This window comes from Calliphora vicina, chromosome 3 (assembly GCF_958450345.1).
Source record: "Calliphora vicina chromosome 3, idCalVici1.1, whole genome shotgun sequence".
Taxonomy (NCBI): Eukaryota; Metazoa; Arthropoda; class Insecta; order Diptera; family Calliphoridae; genus Calliphora; species Calliphora vicina.
The window spans coordinates 27,999,281-28,017,605 of NC_088782.1; the positions used below are offsets into that span (position 1 = coordinate 27,999,281).

The following is an 18,325-nucleotide window of genomic DNA, read 5'->3' on the forward strand; positions in this document are numbered from 1 at the left end:
GTCAGTTATTAAAACAACTTATTTTCTATGCAATGGTGCTATTAACTTGAAATTTAGTTTTTTTTTAATTATTACGTTGTTGCAGCAAATGAGCGATATTATATATCAAATGAAAGATAGCACTGAAGCACTATACAATGATGCCCATATTGTTCAGAAAATTATTAACGTTTGTATGCTAATAATTAAGAGTGCTATCAAAAACAAAATTAAATACAAGCTGTTGTCATAATATAAGGAAAAAATACACACGATATACATATGTAATTACAAGTGAATCTCATCATGAGCAGATTTGGCTGTAAGCGAACAAATTGCACACATATCCGTGTATTTTTATGGCATTTACTTTGTTTGATGACCCCCCATCAAGCAACTAATAAATTTCATATAACAAATGGATTTGCTCGTGTAAGCATAAAAACTGCTGACACCAAACGTGGTTATATCGTCAGTGGTAGCACTGCACGGGAAATAAAGCAAGTGTTGCCACTGTTAGAAAGTAAACATATAAAGATGCCACTGAATTATCTCTTATGCGGTTCGTTCCATTTCATATTGTTCACATAATAATTTCAAAATGAAAATACCGTTTTTGTTATTGTTTTACATTTTTTAAATATTTAATATATATGTTTGCATGTATATGTTTGTATGTATATCGCTTAATTTAACTAGTATTTTCTAAAAATTGTATATTTAGTATATCGCAGGATACATCAAAAGAGGTAGATACATTTTAACAACAATATGTATGTACAAAAACAGGCATTTGGTTTTTAAAAGGATACTGGTGGTATGTGTTGTCAATATCTGCCTGGTGTTTTTTTTTTTGGGTATGCGGTATTTTTGCAACAACAAACACATGTCAAATTGACAGATGTTTAACAGATTCTAATCAACTACCTGGTTTAGTATTTTCCCTAATTTTCTCGTATTGTGTATTGTTTCCTAAATACTAAATCCTCGTACCAAAAAAGAAACAAATTTAAATTTTTAGAAAACAACAGTCCCACTCATAAATGTAGGAGGAATAGAGAAATATAAAGAGGAAATTGGAAATAAAATCAAACAAAAATATTACACATCCCAGCAGTTCTTGGTGACTGTCCCGAACTAGTGATTTTTGCTATCACGTAGGGCAGCGTAGTTAGTGGGATTGTCCCGCTAATTGTTAAATGAAAAAATTGGATTTATGTTGAAAATATATTAAAGAAATAAAAAAATACAAAAATTTTAAAATATTTGGTGTTTGGATCACCAAATACTTTTTTTCGCTTGTTTGGTTCTAGCGTCTGTCAAAGCTTGTTTTTATATTTCAATATATACATACATATTCTATGTTTATTAACAAAATACATATTTAATTATCTATACTATTTTAACATTTAATACACATTTTTTAATTTTTCGTTTCTGTTTTTGTCTATGGTCGGAAGCAAGGCGAATTCATATATATACACACAGTTACTAAAGTATACGTACGATCGACTTTTTGGGCCTTTTTTAAAAATCTATACATATATTTAAAAATACAAGGCCTGACTCATTCATTCACTCACTCATGGCTGATGCGTAGGAATTTCTGAAAAAATCTGGCATCACTGATGGTATCATGGTATGGAATACCCAGAACTCAATGTTTTCACAACTCTATTGCATTAACAAGGCGAATTTATACAAGGTGGAGTCAGTCAAACAGCTGATAATTTTGTTTTCGCTTTTTGGTTCTAACAACTGCCAAACCTTTTTTTATATTTAAATATCTACATTTACTAAGCTTATTAACAAAAAATTTATTGTTTACATAAATAATTAAAGCCCTCACTATTCAATTATCTACACTATATTAAGTTTAAATACTTATTTGTTTAATTTTTCATTTTGGTTTTTTGACATTGGTTAAGACCAATCGTTGTTTTTGTAGAACTGACACCACCTTGTATGAATTCGCCTTGTGCATTAATTTATCATAAAAATTACAAACAATTTTTACCACAAATTAGACATTTTTCATTGAAGGAAAAGTAAATAAATAATTCCATAAAATGAGCAATTATATTAATAATGAGTGTCTTATAAATGGAATTCAATATAAATGTCGTACATGCTTTGATCCAGGACAATCAGTTTATTCCCTTACAGCTGAATGCAGCAACTCAAAAACCTGGCGTGATTTATTAAAGGAAATTGCACAGTTTCAGGTACATAAACGATAATATAATAGTACATATACAGTCATAAAATCGTTCATATTTTTCCCAATAGGCTATCGAGGATGAGCTACTACTACCAAGGACTGTGTGCTGTAAATGTTTGGATAAAATTATAAGTTTCTATGATTTTATACTGCAGATACAAAATGTGAATAAAAAATACTCTCAATTATTGGGAAGATGTGAGAATGGGGTTTCAAATGAAATTGACAATTTTACTGATTGTCTGGCAGAGTCTGCTAATGTTTTGCCGTTGGAGATGGTAATTCCGGAAATTAAAGTGGAAGAAACGCAGATTGTTCCATACGACATTGTTTACTGTGAGAATAATAAACTGCAAAAATTGGAAAATACAGGTAAATAATTTATGATAAATGAAAAGAACTACTAACTTAATTGTCCTTTTATTTAAGAAAATAAACCGAATCCTATGAAAATGTTCAGGAAATTAATTAATAGCAATGCTTTTAACAATTTTAACCCTTCGTTATTCGCAACTGATCTTTGATCGTTTATACAAGCAAACATGTGTTTCCCTATTTTTTAAAAAATTTCCTAAGTTTTATGCTTTTTTGATAAAAATATATTTTTACTGCAATTTTATTTTTATTACTCTTGAGCGGTTGTTTTAAGCTGTGCAAAATAATAAGGACAGCGCATCAATTTGAAAATAAACATATTGTAAAAGTTATTATTTTGTGTATAAAAGTTAAGAAGAGTGTTCTAATTTAAATTCGAACATGAAAATAATTTATTTTGTTTAAGCCAATTGGAGAAAAATGGGAAAATCTAAGCATTGTGCCCAGCAGTACGGCAAAATATCAAAAAGTTGCGTGAAGCCGGAAATTCTTATAGAAAAATTTCAATGTTGCTCGGAATTTCAAAAACCATGGTTGAAAATGCAGTCAAATGGATTCCTACTAAAGAAACACGTGGTAGAAAACCGAAAGTTACACCTGCAGTAAAACGAAAGATCGTTCGATGTGTTAAAAAGAATCCACTTATTTCGTCTAACCAAATAAAAAATGATTAGAACATTAACATCGACTCATTAACAATTCGGAAATCACTTATCAAAGACAACCTTAAAGCTCGCAGTGCTAGAAAAGTACCAATTTTGTCTAAAAATAACGTGCAACAAAGGTTAAAATTTGCTGAATTCCACTCTGGCTAGTCTCAAGAGAAATGGCGAAATATTCGTTGGTCGGATGAGACGAAAATTAATTTATTTAATTCAGATCGAGGTCTTCATACTGTAATAATACCAATTAATACAGCATACGACCACGTGTACACTCTCAAGGCGGTGAAGCATGGTGGTGTTAATATCGTTGTTTGGGGATCATTTTCCTACTATGGCATTGGGCCACTATATCGTATACAGGGTATTATGAAAGCAACGGATTTTATCTTAATCCTCCAGAATTGTATGCCGAAGAAAATATGCCACTTCGATGGGTATTCCAACAGGATAATGACCCCAAACACACTGAGAAGTGGTTTGAGAACAACAAAATCAATTTATTAGACTGGCCCGCACAGTCTCCAGATCTAAATCCGATTGAGAATTTGTGGAATATAATCAAAACATCAATCAGAGGAAAGTGTCCTTCAAATTGCGATGAGCTCTGGGAATTAATTCAGGATGCGTGGAATGATATACCGGTAACAGCCTGTCAAAAACTTGTCGATTCTATGCCCAGACGATGCCAAACAGTTTTAAGCAACAATGGCGCATCAACAAAATATTAGCCATATTAGAACTGAAAGTATTACAAATCTATTTTGAATTTATTTTTTATTACTATTTTGAAGATAACATGAAGTGTCCTTATTTTTTTTCACGGGGTGAATCTGTATTTTTAGTTTAATTTATTAAAATAAATAAAATAAAAACAACAATTTAATAAAAACGCAATAGAATTCGCCTAAAAATAAGTACAGTTATTTATCGAAATAATTAAAATTTTCAAAATCAAATTAAATTTTATATCTTAACGGAGAATGAAAAAAGACCGTAATGTTTATAAGTTATCCCAATAAACCAGAGAACGATATGATAGCTTATGGGGGCAATTGAATTACATTTTGAGTTACATAATTCAACAATGAATGAATTATATTCAAATAAAGCCATTGAATGAAGCTAAAGAATTCGTTTTGTCGGGAATGATTTTATGAAATGAATTTCTATTTAATTAATTAGTTTGAAGCTCTGGTTGAAATAGGTGTACAGATTTTTGCTAATATACATACATATAATTACAATCAAGATTAACAGTTTTGTATTTTCAGACGGTCATGACCCTTTTATAGAAACGAGTGATGAGGGTAAAAATTCAATGTCAGTGCAAATGGAAGAAATCCAAAGGTATTTTTTAACTACAATACTATTGTCTAAAATAAAACATTTTTTTTATTAATAGATCACTAACTGAACAAAATAATCAAAGTTCAAACGATGACGAAAATAAATTCAGGTATTATAATGATTTTATACAAATTCTATAATTATAATTTGAATTTTATTTCAGCTCCTCATCGTCCGATGAAAGTGATAACTTGTCTAAAAACAATATTTCAAAAAGGTTGAATAATGCAAAAAACACACTAACTAAAAATATTAAGCTGTACTTTAAATATTATTTAATTTACTTATAGCCAACCGAGCGAACAAACTACATTTGAGAAAGATTCAGACTATGCGCTAATCAAGAAAGTGAACAATCATTTTCAATGTGTCGTATGTAAGACATCATTTAAGTTTCAAAAAGATTGTCGTCGACATATAAAAGCCTCACACTCTAGCCAAAATAAAGATAGGTTAGATAATGGTTAGGATAATAGAAATACATGTTAATTCTAAATTGAATTTTTTTCAGCTCCTCGTCATCCAATGAAAGTGATTATGATTATGAGTCAGCTTATAGGTTCGTTAAGTAATACATTTGAGAAAACTAAACTATATATCTACATATGCATTTAACTAATTTTATTTTCGTATAGACAACTAATCCCACTAACAGAATTGTCAGAATATCTAATCGAAAAAGTCAACAATCGTTTCGTATGTCCTATATGTAAAAAAACATTTACGTTACGAAGGAATTGTCGTCGGCATATTTTTGCAATACACTCACATGAAACCATATATCCTTGTGGATTTTGTGATCAACATTTTAACTGCAAAAACGACTTAGAAATACATCTTAAACGTATACATCCAAGTGAATCACTCGGCTCAAACTCTAAGCATATACAACGATTATTTGGAGATCGTTTATACAGCAAGCCTGCAGCTTGGTATCTGGTCGAATGTAAATTGTGTGATACAACATTTACAACAACTAAAGAACTTCGTCAGCACTTGGAAAATCACAGGGATGTAAACTCTCTTCGTGGCTTAGACTTGGACAGTAATATTGTCCAGCATTTATTTCCAGAAATGATTGATTTGGATGTTCTCAAGGAAAGTATATGCAATGATATTCGTGAGGAAGATTGGTTCAAATATTACAAAGTGTTAAATGAACATTTTTATGAAATGTCTGTTAGTGATACAGAAGCAGAAGATTTGCTAGAAGAAACAGCAGAGCGTGTTGGCAAATACAAGTGTGAATTGTGTTTTGAAGATTTCTTGTATAAATACCAAGTTTTCTCCCATTTAAAAGAATGTCATAACAAAGAAGACATCCCTTTGAAATGTAGACGATGCAAATTGGAATTTATTTCAATAAAAATGTACGAAGATCACAGAAAAACGCATTGCCGAAATAAAAATAAAGTTTTACCTTGTTCAAGTTGCCCGGCCAAGTTTGTTTGGCCGGAAAATTTGGAAAAACACAAGTGTGCCACAAAAAAAACACCGCAGAACTGGCCCACTATTCCTAAAGATAAACTAAAATGTAACATATGCGAACTGGAATTCGAGGAAAATGCAGAATATCAAGAGCATTTAGTGACACATAGTAATTGCAGGACCGCAAATAATCTATTGAAACACAAAGAAATACAGGTAAAATCATCTACATACATATTTATTAATTTTAATAACTATACGAAAATAAAATTACTTAAGGTTAATAATGCGTTTTCACTCTAGAATCACATGACAACCGATGTTCAAATTTATTACTGTCTCCTGTGCCCAAAAACTTTCTTTAGTGTTGAAGATGTTAAAGAGCACTTAGGTCGACACAGTGTAACACCAGCTGATGTCAAGACTGTTGAAAGTATAGTAAATTCTACATGGTGGCCAAACGGTAACAAAACAATTAAATGTAAACTATGTGGCCTAACATTTGAAACTATGGCAAAATTAAGTGAACATTTTTCACCTACAAATCCACATACATCGTGCGCTAATTCACATTCACTGGCGAATTACTCAATTACAAATCAAAAAGGATTCGAATTGCATTTAGATCTAGATTCTGAAACAGAATTAGAAGATGAGCAAGAAGCGGATGAACATAAAGGAGACAATATACAGACTTTATATCCCTACAGCTGTTGCATGTGCAGTAAGTCGTTTATGCGAAAATATCAAATAGCTCAACATCAGCGATCTATGCATAATTATGAATTGCTACAGCTAAAGTGTGAACGTTGTATATTTAGAACAGTCTCACAGGTAAGTAAATACGAATATAACATGTTTACTTGTTTTAATTCATTTCGCTCCGTTCTTCGATTTTTTAAACAGTAAAAATCAAACTTTTCAAAAAAAATTTATATGTAAAAAAGGTGGAATATCTGAAAAATGTTGGTATGAATGTTAAGTCTCATCATTCAGCTAATAAAAAACAATATCCCGACGTGACCATACCCCTCCCCCTCGTTGCTAGGGGTAAATTTCTGCAATTAAATTAAATAAAAAAAGTAATTAACCCTCCGTTAGTCGCAATTGATCTGGTTAATACAGCAACAATTTTTTTTATTGTAAATTTTTTTAAATGCCCTAATTTTGAAGCTATTTTTTTATAAAAAGTATATTTTTACTGAATTTTTCTATTAACTACTTTGAATTTAATATTGTTTGTATGTTTACGAAATAAAAAGTGAAGAGATTATTTTCAAACGCGGCTTCTTCTTTATTGATATCTATTTGATACATTGCGACTAATCTTAATTGAAAATGATTGCGACTAACGGAGGGTTAAAAAGTGTCTAAGAGCTAGTTTCTTACTTGTCAGTTAAACTTAGCTTAACACGCTGTTATATTAAACCTGAAACATATTTTGCCGGGATTTAACCAATGATTGTGTTTTTCGTTAGTGGATTAATTTTGTTAGCATTGCCATACTTTTCAGCCAAATCACATGTTTATTCCTCAAAATAACTGAGCATCATTGATGATGCTCAGTTTAACTCATCAATGATGCTCAGTTAAACCTAGATTATATATCATATAAACAATAAGTGAGAAACACAATTTTTAGTTTAATTTAGGTTTAAACGAAGAATGTAGATTATCTTTATCCCAGAAACTAGCTCTAAAAATATCACTTTTTAAATTAATTTTTAAAATAGAAAAAAAAATAAAATTAAAATAATAAACATGAGGAATTATTCCCAACATATGTAGTAAGTGATAGCTTAATACTTACTTCTTCTAATCAGTTTCAATGTCCTGCAATTTCGCACCACGCGTTGATATGTGCCTCCTTCAACTTTAAGTTACTCAATGTTGAAGAAGTTATTGAGTATTATAATTACAATAATATTAATTGGGATAATTTGCTTACTTTTTTGGCTGCTTTTGACTCGTCACTTATTTTTAATTCTAACAACGTGGATCAGATTTGCTCCAATATTTATCATTTGCTTAATAATTTACTATCGTTTGTACCTATTGTTAGAAAGAAGGTACAACATAATGAGAATAGTTTGATGAAATAAAGAAATGTTGTGTTGGCTAGGTCAATAAGGGAATTAGCTTTTTCTGATTACAAAATTAATATGTCACCTAGTAAATGGAGAATTTTTTTACCAATACCAAAATAAGGCTAAGCAATTATTTGTAAAGAAAGAATTAGCTATTATTCCTCATTGTTTAGGGAGCTTAATAATACGAATATGTGGAAATTGCTCAAGTACTCTGGAACTTTGGATGATGGTGAATCGTATCATGATTTAAATGTTGATGACTTAAATAATTATTTTGCTAACATTGGTAGTTCTGGTTCTGGAGTGCCTGTTGACATTGATAGCTCCTTGTTTAAGGAAAATTCGTTTTCTTTTCGTTGTGTGAATGAAGACGAGGTTCTAGAAGTTATGAGTCGTAGGGGTTTTAATACTTCGTCGTTACTTTTGAATCTTACTGAATCTATTAGATCTATTGTGAATGATGATAAACGTAATGTTCTTGTATCCTTGGATATTTCTAAGGCTTTTGATTGTCTCAATTAATGTTTAATGATTAATAAGCTCAGTGAACAATTTGCATTCTCTAAATCGAGTTGTAGACTAATATTGTCATATCTTAAGGATATAAGGCAGTTTGTTTCTTAGTTCAAACTTACTTTCTTTAAGTTCTGGTGTTCCTCAGGGATCAGTTCTTGGCCCGATCCTGTTTATATTGTATATAAATGATCTACCTTCTAAAGTAAATTCTTCTATGTGTAAGTCATTTTTATACGCAGATGATGTGATTTTACTTTTTAAATGTGATCGTGACTATGTTCTGGAGAATAACATTAATTTCAGTCTTATGTGTATATGTATCTGATTGGACTAATGAAAACAGTTTAACTATTAATTATGCAAAAACCAAAGCAATGTCAGTTGGACCTTCGGATCGATTCGTTGTTGATTTTAATATTGTTGTTAATGTTGTACGAGTGGAGTTTGTTAACCAATATTGATATTTTACTTGACAATAAATTAAATTTTGATTGCCATATTGATCGTATTCTTGTTAGAATCTTGATGACCCTACGTAGAATTTTTTCCACTAATTTATATTTGCCATTTCATGTAAGGTTTAAGCTGGCTTATTCACTGTTAATGCCTCAAATATTTTATTGCCTGGAAGTTATTTCGGGTACACTTACTACTAATATTGCCAAGTTAAATTGTATTGTCAACACGATTGTTCGTGTATAATGTTAGGAGATATGAGCATATTTCTGGTTTTGTTTCCTTATTTCTCGGATGCCCCTTTACTATTTTTGTAAAGGTTCGTTCGTTGCTATTTTTTTATAAAATAATGAAACCTCACAAGCCTGCACCATTATATAGAAGCTTTACATTCAGTCGTTCTACCCGCAATCCGCAGATTATAATGCATAGAATTGTTTATTCATTCTATGAGAGATCTTTTTTTGTAAGAATTGCACGCTGCTGGAATAATCTACCAAATGAATTGAGAATCTTTTCTCATACTAATAATGTTTTTAAGCATAAATTACTTAATTTTTTACAGTTAAATAGTTCATAACTTTGTAATATGCATATTTGTTTTAGTTTACTATTATGCTTTTATTAAGTAATCTGCTGTTTTTGGTTATTATTGTTTCAATTATTACCATGAACCACTAATTTGGACTGGTTATTTCTTATTAATTGCTTTTGTATCGATGATTATATTAGTTTGGTTATGGCTGGGGAGCCGTTTAGGGAACATTGTATTATTATTTACTTATTTTTAATGTATAATATTAGTGCATTTTTTGCTCAGGTTATTTTCTATGTAATATGAATTTTTGTATGGCCTTTTTGGTTCTATATTACATGAATGAATAAATAATAAATAAAAAAAATAAATAAAATGTTTATATAAACTAAAATTTGGAGAAATATACGTCAATGAAACAAGACCAATATGTAGTTTATATTGTTAGTCAAAATGTTAGTTACATTCCATCGACTTTAGATTAACACACTCATATCAGAACATTATGAAACTTAACTTATTGGTTTAAGCATTAACAAATAGAGCTATGTGTTATATGATTATATGAAAAGAAATAAGAAATAATTTAACTAATGCCCGTTTTTGATCAAAAATTAATTAAATCGTTTATGGCATAAGAAAGGGATTTTGGCATAAAAGCTGTTTTAACGAATAATGGGACGTGCAACTATCGCTTTAATTGCAGGAGTTATGCGAAATGATCACAATGAATCTCGAAAATAGTTACTGATATGCAAAAATGAACTTAATGTCAATGTAGAAAATTATATACATTACACACATATTGTATTAACTTCTCATAAAGCGAGGTATATGCACAAAAGAGTTATGTGCACATTTTGTAAAAATTTTAAAATTAAATTTTTTATTTTTTTATTTTTTCTTTTTAGGAATTTTTAGATTATCATAAAGATACGCAGTGTTTTAATGATGAAAAGATTTACGAATGTGATCAGTGCCATTTTAAATTTATGTGGCAAGAGAATCTAGATAATCATCAAGCTATATTTCATACTCCCAAAGAATGGGGAAAAGCAACGGATGTAGCGATTTATAATCAGTCTGCGCCAATCGAGATCAATACTATGGAGTCATCATCAAATAACGACGATGCAAAAGTTAGCAGACCATCAAGAATAACAAAAGGAGAGACATGTACAATTTGTGGGGTGTACTTCAAAAAAGGTTCAGTCCTTAAGGTACACATGATGAAGCACAGGGGTGTGAAACCGTTCAAATGTGATATTTGCAAAAAGTCCTTTTTACGCAATATCGAGTTAAAGAATCACCAAGTCACACACACTGGCAAACGTCCCTTCAAGTGTCTACATTGCGATAAAGGATTTGCACGACAATACTTATTACGAGAACACACGCGTCTGCACACTGGCGAACGTCCTTACCAGTGCACAATTTGTCAGAAATCATTTAACAATTCGTCCTATCTGAAACTCCATTTGCGTTATCATACTGGCGATAGACCCTTCAAGTGTGATATTTGCGGTAAAAGTTTTGTATGTTCCAGCTATCTGAAAAAACATTGTGACAGTACAGGTCACAACAAATTGTTTTCAACGTCAGTCAACATTTCCAATTCAAATGTTTCCGAAGAGCCCAGATCAAGCGGGAGAAATAAATCGTTATGTCCCATTTGTGGAATATACTTGTCGCCCAATTCAAGTCTAACATTACACCTTAGATTGCACACGGGTGAGAGACCCTTCAAGTGTGATTTTTGCGAAAGTGCCTTCGTATGTAAAACCGATTTAAATAAACATCGACGAACACACACTGGTGAACGGCCCTTCAAATGTACGGTATGCGGTAAAGGATTTCCGCAAAACTATAAATTAACTATTCATAACCGCATACACACCGGCGAACGTCCCTACAAGTGCAAGTTTTGTCAGAGAACATTTGCGCATTCGGATTATCTGAGACTACATTTGCGTAATCATACAGGCGAGAATCTTTCTAGGTGTGACATTTGCGGTAAATCTTTCGTATTGCCTGTTTATCTGAGACGACATCGTGTTGCAATGGGTCATCACTAGGGGGCGGATTTTCATGCATTTATTATTGGAAAATATGCGCCTAAAATATGCTTTAAAAAATCAAAATATGACCTAAAAATTCAAAAATATGCACTTATATTTTTGTGCAGAAATATAAAATAATTAACAAAGTCCAAGAAATATACAACAGTGTTCCCAGGTTAGGACTCTTTAAATTATGTCAGGAATTAAATAGTTAAAGTTTTAAAATTATAATTGTTCCTCTGAGAAAACGATGAATATATTAAATATAATACTTGTTTAAAGCCATAATCTTAAATCATCTATCTTGCGACTTGCCTTTTAAAATCATCAATATTTTGATCGTGCTGTAAAGTAGAATCCAACCTTAATATTTTCTATGTAATATGAATTTTTAAATATATAAATAAATAAAAAAACAAGTAATATATTTGGCTGTGCCGAATCTTATATACCCTTCACCAAATTATTCTTCAAAATACATATTTTAAAAAAAAAATTTTATTATGAATTTAATTTTTTTTTTAAATTTTAAAAAAAATTTTTTGTTTTTTAAATTTTTTTGGTGAAAAAAAATCCGGGTTAAAAAATATTTATTCCGATTTTTAACCATTGTAGGTCCAACTATGGTCTTATATACGTCGTTGCAAAGGTCTTTGAAATGTCTATCATTAGATATCCATATATTAATGACTTAACTGACAAGTAAGAAACTAGCTCATATCTCAGCCATTTGTGGACCGATTTTGCTGATTTTAAATAGGAAACTTCTCGAAAACATGTACGACAGAATTATTGAAGATTTGGATCCCGAAGATATCTGGGGTCTTCAGAAAATTGATTTCAACAGACAGACATACATGGCTTAATCGACTCCACTATCTATAAGGATCCAGAATATATATAGTTTATAGGATTGGAAAATTATATTGTGGAAATTACAAACGGAATGACAAATTTATATATACACTTCTCACGAAGGTGAAGGGTATAATAATATTCATGTCGTAATAAGCCAGCAGCTAAGAAAGTAGTAAATGTATCCCTTACCCCTATTAACACGTAGTCTGGTTATACGTTAACTAATAGTTATGCTGTCGGTTAACAATAATTTTGTATAAAAACTGTCAGTATAACTATTAGTTAACACATAACCAGACTTCGTGTTACTGGGTTATGTGCTGACTCCAATTTTTATATCTTGGATCTTAGAGAGAAGACAATTCGCACTTTATCAACAAGAGGGTATTAACCCAAAATTATTAAATTTTCAGTAGAGGATAAAAACTGTTTGCGGTTACATTTTAAGAGAATTTGAAAATCTGAATACATCATAGTATGTAAATTCTGTTTAAAAATATAATTACATTGTTTTTCTTTTAAATTTTTCCAATTATTGCAAAAAAATGTGAAAAATTTTATTATAAAAAGAGTCACATTTCGAATTAAAATCATAAAGTAAAACCAATTTTATCAACAAAACAGTATCAACTCAAAATACAACCAAATATAAATAAAACAATTTGATTATTTTTAACAAGAATAAAGGCTCAACTCAAAATAATATCTTTTTTATGAAAATATACGATGCATTTCTACTTCAACTTTTGTATTAACTTAAAATAATACCTTTTTGTTGTATAAAAGTAGTCACTACGTTATCACGAAAATGGTCTCAAATGTTGTTTTCGAGATGAAGGAGTAATCGGAATACGTTGAAATTTGTACAGTAGATAGATATTGATGTTGTTAGTTGATTTCTTGAAAAAAGTGAAATTTTAAAAATTTTGAGATAATACCCTCTTGTTGATCAAGTGCGAATTGTTTGCTTTATACATCCCTGGTAACGTAAAGCGTAAAGTCTGTTGTCACTTAAGTGTTCCTAAGTAATCTATAGTGTTGTGACTTTAAACGTTAATTGTTTAGTGCATTTGTCTCTAAGTAATCCAAAAGGGTCAATGGACATGTTAAAATAACTAGTCACATAGCTATATATACAACCTGTTTTCAACCTAAATGATATGAAAATCACTAGTTCAGTTGTATAGTCAACTAGAACTGCTGAGCGATAAATGTGTATGAAGTTACAAAATCTTTCAATAACGAAATCTCTTATAAATCGAAATTGCAATGAAAAAAAAATGTTTTCGATGCATTTAATGAATTTTTGATACTAAAAAACCAAACTTTTTTGAAATGATAAATCTTGTTACTATATATGTATGTATTATGTACGTTAGGGTAGGCCGATATTGTGCCATCGATAGCTTTTGACATGACACTACAACACACGGTGGCTCAGAACTTAAATTCACCGGCCAAAAGTCCAATTTTTTAATGCCATTCAACATATTGAAACTAAGGTAGCCAACAAATTAGATAAAAATATTGGCTTGTGGGAGTGGCATGCTGCTAAAACTATTTTGTTATTTTATAAAATATTTGATTTCTGTAAATTTCATCAGAAGTAAATTATCATTACTCGCAAACTATTATCTATAATTGGTGAAATTTTTTTGTCACATACATTTTTTTCGGCCCTAGGACGAAGACTATTGAAACTAGCTGAAATCGGTTTTAATGGTTTTATATTGGTCGTAAATGTTTTTATATATACCAAATAAGTTTTATATATACTGAATTCATGTCGTCTAATAGGTTCATAATTAGTCATAGCTCCCATATGGGCAATTCCACGAGCCCTTGAAACTTTTTTTCAAGATGATTTGAATAGGAGAAAACACTAAAATATTACTATGTGTAAGTATTTAGAGCTTATTACAACATTTTATTGGCAAAAATAATAGTTTCAACTGACTATATTTAATTTTTTAATTTAATTAGTTTTAGGCTAAAATTGCGGTTAAAACTAAGCTGCCAATTAGCATATAGTGTGAAATGAATTTGACTCTGATTGTTTATTTGCTATTATAAAATTGGTTATTGAAACCGAATGTATATTTTCTATTAATTTTTTAGTTATTGTATACATATGTATATTTACAGAATATATATTGTTTACGTACGGTATGTCACGTACGATATTAAATTTTATTTATTATAAAATCATCCAAAGATTGTTTTTATTTAAATATGACGGATTATAAAGAAAAATATTTCGTTTAATGTAAGAAATTAAAAGAAAACATAATGCCTCTCACGATTCGAAAATTTTCGCATATTTCTACATGTATCTCAAAATGACTTCCGTTTTATGTCACGTACGATATACCCTTATTTCGCTCGATATTTTGGACAACAATGTTTCGAAAGAATTTTTTATTATTTTAACATATAGTACCCTCTGAATGGAACATAAGGACTAAATTATTTTTCAGATGCTCTTATTTTTGCGTACAAAAGTCAGTACGATGATATGGAATTGCCCATATAAGACCGATTTTTGGTATAAAATACAAGTAATTACCGATTGAGCTTATTTTTCTTATAATCGCAGTATATAATAACTTTGTATATAACGGTTTAAGATATTTAAGTTTTTTTGTACTAAAAATCGATTTTTTTATAAAGTTATTAACGATTTAAGATATTTGAGTTTTTTATATTAAAAATCGATTTTTGATATAAAAGACAATTGATCTCAGACTGAGCTTATTTTCCTTAAAATCGTAGTAATTACAAAGTTATTAACGATTTAAGATATTTGAGTTTTTTATATCAAACATCGAATCACAGTATTTAAAATAGGTGTGTTCGCGTACTTTCCAGTAAAAAATATCCAGTAACTTTAATTTAGAGAGTAAAAATAAATTACTCTCAATCTGAAAAATTACAAAAAAAAGTACGCGAACAACAATTTGTAAAACTAAGTTGTCTATTATTAATTGATTTAAAAACGTTTGTATTGTGTTATTTTACATATTTACTTTGCAAACTTGTAAATTGTATTAATTTTCAACTTTTTAGTTTTGTTTATATTTGCAACCATATGTTTTAAACATATTTTTATGTTGATATTTTTTACTGGACAAAAAATGTCCAGTAAAAAATATCATGTTATCTATCTATGAACTGTCACTTTTAACACTCTTTTGCTCTCTCGTTACAAGTTTTTAAAAGTAAACGAACAGAATCCAGTAACTTCCAGTGATAATTTGTACAAATTATCAAGTACGCGAACACTACTAATGTTATTAACCTTTATGTTAACAGCAGAACTGTTTTACACACGTTAACAGCAACATACCTGGGTATGTAAATACGTTTTTTTTATGGGGAATGGCATGTCAGCATAAAAATGGTAATATCTAACTCGTTTGTTGGAATTTTTTTCATTATATTTTTTATTTTGTTAGAAATAGACAAAAGGTTCAAACATTTTATGATAACCAGTTTTACCCTTACATTTAGTCATTGTTTGTTGAAAAAAGTGGTTGCATCCATGTATTTAGCAGAAACATGTATATGGTAGAAACATGTATTTATGCAGAAATTTCATGACAATTACGTCTCGTCTCTTTGTTACTCTATGCTTTGTATTTCGTCAGCAAATTTTGTTTACATTTGTGATTCGAAGTGAAAAGACGTTTCTGTTTATTTTGTGTAAAGAAAAAAAAAAGTGAAATGGCAGATGGTGAATGGCTTACTTCACGACAACTAAGCACACTTTCGTACGAAGAACAACAAGCATATATTCGTCAGACGCTTGAAGAAAGCCGAGAAGAAATAAGTGACCACGATTCAATAGTGGGTGAAGAGGCATTAGGTGATATTGTTGGTGATGACTCAGACGTTGAACAACCCATCTTACCAGAATATGACCCCGAGGACAACAGTGATTCTGATGAAGAACTTGAAGGTGCACCAATTGAAACTGGCGAATGTTTTACTGCCAGAGATGGTAATGTTTGGTCTTCAATACAACCACAACCTGTAACATTCCGTACGCACAACATTCTAAGAAGTGTAAAATCTGGACCAGTACGGGCAACGCAAGGTTTGACCATTGCTGAAACGTTCCAATTGATAATGTCAGACGAAATATGCGACATAATTATTCGTGAATCAAATCGAAAGGCAATGCAATTCTATGATAATGACAATGCAAAACATCCAACAAGAGAACCGAGATCATGGATTCTCATAACAAAAAGTGAATTTGATGCATATTTGGGCCTACTTTTGCTAAGTGGCGTTACACATTGTGGTTACATGCATACGAAAGATTTGTGGAAAACTACATCACATCCATTATATCGTGCTGCAATGAGCGTGCGACGATTTTGGGAAATTAGCCGCTTCATACGTTTTGATAATGGAAACACACGCCAGCAACGCAAACAAACTGACAAAGCAGCAGCAATATCGGACGTGTTTTTGATGCTAAACAGCTGTCTTCGTAGAAATTACGTGGCGGGAGCCAACATCACCATAGATAAACAATTGTATGCTTATCGTGGTGGAACTGGCTTCACGCAATACATACCATCAAAACCTGCCAAATATGGGATAAAGGTGTGGTGGGTGTGCGACTCCATTTCGTCCTATCCATTACAGGGACAACTTTATACAGGAATGGCACTGTCTGGTGAACGTGAAAGCAACGTTGGCGAAAGAGTAGTAAAGGATTTATGTGTCAACCTTTTTGGTGGAAGTGGAAGAAATATTGTATGTGACAAATTTTTCACCAGCTACAACTTGGCAAAATCTTTAATGATTTACAACAATTTATCTATATTGGGTACTTGCAACAAAAGGCGTACATTCGTGCCAGCAGCATTTGCCAACCCCAAACGACGTGAGGTTGAATCATCAATGTTTGGGTTCTATAATCACGTTACGATGTGCTCGTACGTGCCTAAGAAAAACAAGGCAGTTGTAATGTTGTCCACTAATCATTATACAACAGAAACGGCCGGTCCCAAGAAGAAGCCATTGCTTATATTGGACTACAACAAAACCAAAGGCGGCGTTGATAACATGGACAGGTGCTTGTCCGAATTTAGTACTAGGCGGCGCACAAATAGATGGCCTTTGGCTTTCTTTTATAATATTGTGGACGTTGCTGCGTTTGCTGCATACGTAATATACGTTGACAACAACACTCAACTGAAGGCATCTACAAGAAGCCGTAGGATGTTTCTCCATCAGCTAAGCGAGCAACTATGCAAGCCAGAAATGGAGAGAAGGGCGAATAACAGCAGAATATCTAGAGTTTTTTCAACGCGCAACGCCTTGGAAGCCATAAAAGGTGGGCCCATCAGAGTTGTGGATGCTGAAGCACATGAAGCGGAGGTACGTGATAGTACGGGCCGTCTGAAAGTAAAGGGGAATTGCTACATCTGCTCGAAACGACGCCCTACTCGTAAAGCATGTACATTATGCAACGAACCAGTGTGCGTAGAGCATTCCAAAGACTTGCCGCAATGCAATAGATGTATTTGAATTTCAATAATTTTAATTACAAATAATTATATAATAATAATGAAATAATTACAAAAATTAACTCAAAATAAATTATACATACTTTACAATTATGTTTGCATGCGTTTTACTATAAATGCCTAGGTATGTATGCTGTTGACGTAAGGGTGCAACTTTGTAAATGGGCTTTATCTTTCAAACGGATGATCCAATTCTAACCAAACTTGGGACTATTACGTAAAACAGTTTTGGCTAGAATATCACGAAATTTC

At 31.1% G+C, this 18,325-nt stretch overlaps 2 protein-coding genes across 2 annotated transcripts; both read left to right on the top strand.

The window, feature by feature from the left end:
- The first annotated feature begins 1,990 nt into the window (after positions 1-1,990).
- LOC135955114 (zinc finger protein 91-like) lies at positions 1,991-12,099 on the top strand. The gene is made up of 10 exons (XM_065505415.1): positions 1,991-2,204; positions 2,269-2,572; positions 4,512-4,587; positions 4,643-4,696; positions 4,751-4,804; positions 4,878-5,039; positions 5,099-5,146; positions 5,223-6,231; positions 6,319-6,849; positions 10,524-12,099. Exons 1-10 carry the CDS (start codon positions 2,049-2,051, stop codon positions 11,685-11,687), a joined length of 3,558 nt encoding a protein of 1,185 aa, XP_065361487.1. The 5' UTR covers positions 1,991-2,048; the 3' UTR covers positions 11,688-12,099.
- A 4,154-nt stretch (positions 12,100-16,253) lies between these two features.
- On the top strand, positions 16,254-18,074 carry LOC135955365 (uncharacterized). The gene has a single exon (XM_065505717.1). It carries the CDS (start codon positions 16,254-16,256, stop codon positions 18,072-18,074), a length of 1,821 nt encoding a protein of 606 aa, XP_065361789.1.
- Positions 18,075-18,325: the final 251 nt, after the last annotated feature.

What these genes read in the sequence shown, in the direction of transcription:
- LOC135955114 (XM_065505415.1), top strand. Translation starts at nt 2,049, where the DNA reads ATGAGCAATTATATTAATAATGAGTGTCTTATAAATGGAATTCAATAT. An exon ending in GCAAAAATTGGAAAATACAG is followed by an intron (nt 2,573 to 4,511) that starts GTAAATAATTTA and finishes TTGTATTTTCAG; the next exon opens with ACGGTCATGACCCTTTTATA. An exon ending in AAAAACAATATTTCAAAAAG is followed by an intron (nt 4,805 to 4,877) that starts GTTGAATAATGC and finishes ATTTACTTATAG; the next exon opens with CCAACCGAGCGAACAAACTA.
- LOC135955365 (XM_065505717.1), top strand. Translation starts at nt 16,254, where the DNA reads ATGGCAGATGGTGAATGGCTTACTTCACGACAACTAAGCACACTTTCG.